This window comes from Bos mutus, chromosome 7 (assembly GCF_027580195.1).
Source record: "Bos mutus isolate GX-2022 chromosome 7, NWIPB_WYAK_1.1, whole genome shotgun sequence".
Taxonomy (NCBI): Eukaryota; Metazoa; Chordata; class Mammalia; order Artiodactyla; family Bovidae; genus Bos; species Bos mutus.
In genome coordinates, this window is record NC_091623.1 from 42,337,490 (window position 1) to 42,342,959 (window position 5,470).

The following is a 5,470-nucleotide window of genomic DNA, read 5'->3' on the forward strand; positions in this document are numbered from 1 at the left end:
TATTCAAAGGTCCATTTAACTTTCCTCTCTATTTTTTTCTCCTCTCTCTTTCTCACACTCTTAATATTTTTCAAATATAGAGAAGAAAGTGGCCATGTAGAAAAAGAACCTCAAATTTATTGGTCCACTAGAAGTTCATGAACTGGAATTTCTAGTACCATTTATACATTCTATACAGGAAAGATAATCTGATTTGACCAGCTTGAGATGTCAGAACTCATAGCCTAAGGATGCTGATTATAGGTGAGAAATGCATGGAGTTACACAGTCCAGGAGTTCTTGTTAATTCACACCTTATGGATTGAGAACAATTCTTCAAGCAGAGGCACTTGGGCTTATATAATAAGGGGACTTATAATACAGAGGCAAGAATTCAGTCAAAGATGGTATACTACAAAGGATGTCATCTACTTTAATTCACATGATATTTTTGCAAGAAAATAGAGAATATGTAAGGAGGGAGTCTCTGTGGACTGAAGGTTCAGCTGTAGCAGGGAGGCCACCTTGCTCCTCAGCATGCCTGAAACCATCTCTAATCATTCCCTCTCTTTCTTATTCTCTGACCCACTGGCTTCCTTTTTGGGTTTGAACATGTGGAACCAGCATCTTCCTCTAATCCTTTGCAGTGGCCGTTCCCTCTGCAGGCACTCACTTCTCCTGATACGGTACTAGATTCTTCCCTCTCTTTCTTGAAGTCTAATGCAAAAATATCTTCCTGTTTGCTTACCTTACCTGAACACTCAGTTTAAAATAACATCTCCTACAACTCTCTCCTTCATAACTGGTTTTGTTTTTTTCATAGCATCTGTCTTCACCTAACATATTATATAATACTTTATTTGCTCATTATCTCTCAGCATCCTTGAATTGTGGGAGATTTGTTTTTCATCATCTCTACTTATTGCTTGGATCATGTTGGCACTCAATATGTATTTCTCAAATGCATGAAATAATTTTGCATTAAAGCTGTGTAGAATATATGACCTTTTTGTAAATATGCTGAAAATGGGACAAAAATCCCTAGTCACAGATACATTGGGGATATAGCAGGTGGTACTGGTAAAGAACCTGCAGGAGACTTAAGACTGGGGTTTAAGGATCTTCCTGGGTCAGGAAGATCCCCTGGAGGAGGGCATGACAACCCACTCCAGTATTTTTGTCTGGAGAATACCATGGACAGAGGAACCTCATAGGCTGCATTGCATGGGGTCTTCGCACAAAGTCGGACACAGCTGAAGTAGTTTAGTACACATACTCTCAAAGAGAACTTATCTATACATAAAATAGTAAAATCAGTTTCTTGATGTCACAATAGATATTGTAGTAGTTCAGATATGTGACTTATGTCCATATGTGTGAAAAGTAATTATGTTATTTTCCTTTCTCCTGGTAGTCAACTCCAGAAGATGGAACCAGGGAAAAACACACAAAATTTTAAATGTCTTCTTCTCAGATTCTCAGAGGCACCAGAACTACAGCCCCTCATATTTGGGATTTCCTCTCCATGTACCTGATAACTGTGTTTGGAAACCTGGTCATCATCCTGGCCATGTGCTCAGACCCTCAATTCCACACCCCCATGTACTTCTTCGTCTCCAACCTGTCTTTTGTAGACATCTGTCTCACCTCTACCACGATCCCAAAGATGCTGATGAATATTCAGACTGAGAGAAAAGCCATAACCTACAAAGGCTGCATCGCCCAGATGTATTTTTACATACTTTTTGCAACATTAGATGACTTCCTGCTGACTGCGATGGCCTGTGACCGGTTTGTGGCCATCTGTCATCCCCTGCACTACACAATCATCATGAGCCCTCGGCTCTGTGAACTACTGTATCTGGTACCCTGGGTAGTGAGTGCCATGTATTCCTTGTTACACAGCTTAATGGTGTTGTGATTGTCCTTCTGTCCAGATTTGGAAATTCCCCACTTTTTCTGTGAACTCTATCAGGTGATACAACTTGCCAGTTCTGATACTTTTCTTAATAACATGATGATCTATCTTGCAACTTTCCTACTGGGTAGTGGTCCTTTTGCTGGGATCCTTTACTCTTACTCTAAAATAGTTTCCTGCTCATGGGCAGTATAAAGCATTTTCCACCTGTACATCTCACCTCTCAGTTGTCTCCTTGTTTTATTGCACAAGCCTAGGATTGTACCTTAGCTCTGCTGCTACCCATAGCTCACATTCAAGTGCAATAGCCTCTGTGATGTACACTGTGGTCACACCCATGTTGAACCCCTTCATCTAAGATCTGCTCCTTCTGTAACCCTGTAACCTGGAAGGGTTAATTTTGATAACTCTGGATCTGTTTCTCTGGCTTTAACTCTTGTTTTGCTGTTTCTGTTATTACAAACATACACAATGGCATGCTTCAGTGAACCCTTCTGGTTGCTGTTCAGTGTCTAAGTTGTGACACACAGTTTGCAACCCCTTGGTCTGCAGCACACCAGGCTTCCCTGTTATGTTTTGTTATGGTACATAACTACATATAAATATCTCTCTTATAACTACAAGCATTTCATAATGAGGGACTAAATGATAGCTCATAACTTCTGATATAACTGGGAAATGTCTTATTGGCTTGAAACTATCATGAATTCAGATAGTATAATGCCCAATTTTTATATTAAAAATATACACAAAGTTACTTTGTCTTTGATGAGATGAATAGCAATTTTTAGAGATTTCAAGGGTTATGTCCCCACCACCAATCAAAGCTTTGAAGACCCATGTGACTCAGTCAAGACAAATTTCTCAATATTACACTTTTGAGAGAATATGAACTCAAAGATGTGATGAGGTCCCGGGAGGCTTAGAGCTTTGGAAACAGGATAGTTAAAGGAGAAGGAGTGATAAAAACTGAATTCACCTAACTTATAATGCAGTCTTCTAGGAACAGAGAATCAGCAGAATAACGAGTCTATTCTGTCCAGCCCCGTGTCTTTAAGGGAAATCACATACTTAGAGTAACAAAGGATAAACACGCTTAATGAGCCTACACAGGAAGCTGTCGATATTTCCTCTGCTGCAGTCCCTCAGCCTGTGCCGCTTTGGTTGGACAGGATGTAGTTGTTGCTTTTGCAGACCTAAATCTCACTGAGAAACCCATACTTGATCTCTTCTTGTTGTCTTGTATTTAGACACAACTTGGGGCTGTATCATCAACTATTTAGGGGAGAGTTTGGACTTCCACACAGAAGCCTTCTCTCAAAGTTTCTGAGCAGGTGAGTCTGAGAGCTCCACAGATACTGCAGGAGAGGATCAGTGAGGAGAGAAGCCAAGAACATGAACCTGAGGTCACCTGTGAGGCAATCTAACATACACAGGTACCAGAAATCACTACAGTCTTTTGTTGGCTTTCCTAATAATTTAATGTATTTATTTATAATGGTCAGAAATAAAATTGAACACTGCATTCCAAAACGCAATTGTCTATGTTGACAATTAAATGGTAATAGTGGGAGTTCAATTAAAAGAATAAAAGGGAAACATAAAATACTTTTATGAAAAGTAGATCATAAATACCCATAGATCAATAATCAACAGGAGTAGACAAATAGGGTATTACTCATGGAAGATTATACAGAGAAGTGAGGCCACTTTTTAAATTGTAAGATGAAATATATTAGACTATATTTCCACTCAAAGAAGATAGATTTAGACCAATGAATGCTTGCAGATACTTCCCTGCAAGAGCAGAGTATGAAATGTATATACCCGGATCTCTTTGCTCAACCCTGGGCATTTACATTAAAAAATCTTTATTTCATTGGTGAGAAGAGGTATGCTAATGAGTTTCACTTTGCAATTGCTTTTTAATTTGATTTTTTATTTTTTTAACACCAAAAGCATTTTGTATTGAGGTATACCCAGTTAACAATATCGTGATAGTTTCAGGTGAATAGTGAAGGGACTCACCTATACATATACATTTATCCATTCTCCCTCAAAACCCCCTCCCATCCAGGCTGACACATAACATTGAGCAGAGTTCCATGTGCTATGCAATAGGTTTTCAGTGATTATCCATTTGAAATATAGCAATGTGTACACGACCTTCCCAAAGCCCTTAACTATCCCTTCCTCCTGGCAACAGTGAGTTTGTTTCTTAAGTCGGTGAGTCTTTTTCTGTTTTGTGAGGCTGAATATATGTGTGTGCTTGTTAGCCATTCAGACTTTATTAAAAAAAAAAAAAAAAGTCCATAGAAATCTGTTGTTTTATATAGTAGTGCCAGTGTGCTGTTATTCCTTTTTATTGTCCTTTGAAACAAATAATTGTTTCTTTACACAAAACAGACTGTTGGCCATTTAGTTCTTTTATATGTGTGCATACTCAGTCATTTCAGTCATGTCTGACTCTTTGCGACCCCATGCACTGTAGCCCACCAGGCTCCTCTGTTTGTGAAATTTCCCAGGCAAGAACACTGGAGTGGGTTGCAATTCCCTCCTCCAGGGGATCTTCCCCATCCTGGAATCTAGTCTCCTGCATTGCAGGTGGATTCTTTACCTAGTGATCCACCCGGGAGTCCCCCAGGTCTTTAGATACATGTGATATATTTGTGGGGATTGTATAAGAGTTTATTAATTGTGTTTGTCAAATCTATCATTCATAGTATTCTCTTCATTATTTTTAAAAAAGAATGTAAGTTGCAGTTGACATACAAAATGTATTTGTTGCTGCTGTACAGCACAATGAATCAATATTTGTTCATATTGCTAAATGACCACCACAATAAATCAAATTAGCATTTGTCAGCATGCGTAGTACAATTGCAATTTTTTTGTGATGAGAGCTTTTGGGATCTGCTGTTCCTTAGAAACTTATAAATATGCAATAGAGTATTATTAACTATTAGTCACATTACTGTACATTATAACCCTTCCATTGGTTTTTTATTGTTCAGTTCAGTTCAGTCACTCAGTTGTGTCCAACTCTTTGCAACCTCATGAATCGCAGCATGCCAGGCCTCCCTGTCCATCACCAACTCCCGGAGTTCACTCAGACACATGTCCATCGAGTCAGTGATGCCATCCAGCCATCTTATCCTCTGTCATCCCCTTTTCCTCCTACCCCTAACCCCTCCCAGCATCAGAGTCTTTTCCAATGAGTCAACTCTTTGCATGAGGTGGCCAAAGTACTGGAGTTTCAGCTTTAGCATCATTTCTTCCACCCAGGACTGATCTCCTTTAGAATGGACTGGTTGGATCTCCTTGCAGTCCAAGGGACTCTCAAGAGTCTTCTCCAACACCGTAGTTCAAAAGCATCAATTCTTCAGTGCTCAGCCTTCTTCACAGTCCAACTCTCACATCCATACATGACCACTGGAAAAACCATAGTCTTGACTAGACAGACCTTTGTTGGTAAAGTAATGTCTCTGTTTTTGAATATGCTATTTAGGTTGGTCATAACTTTCCTTCCAAGGAGTAAGCGTCTTTTAGTTTCATGGCTGCAATCACTATTTG

The 5,470-nt window shown here is 39.4% G+C and overlaps 1 protein-coding gene across 1 annotated transcript; it reads left to right on the forward strand.

Moving 5' to 3' along the window:
* Nucleotides 1-1,504: 1,504 nt before the first annotated feature.
* Nucleotides 1,505-5,224, forward strand: LOC102270513 (olfactory receptor-like protein OLF4; the record flags this gene model as incomplete). Its single annotated transcript, XM_070374779.1, has 3 exons — nucleotides 1,505-1,859; nucleotides 2,125-2,254; nucleotides 5,215-5,224. Coding segments are annotated over exons 1-3 (495 nt in total), but the record flags the coding sequence as incomplete, so codon positions are not given.
* Between the last annotated feature and the right edge of the window lie 246 nt (nucleotides 5,225-5,470).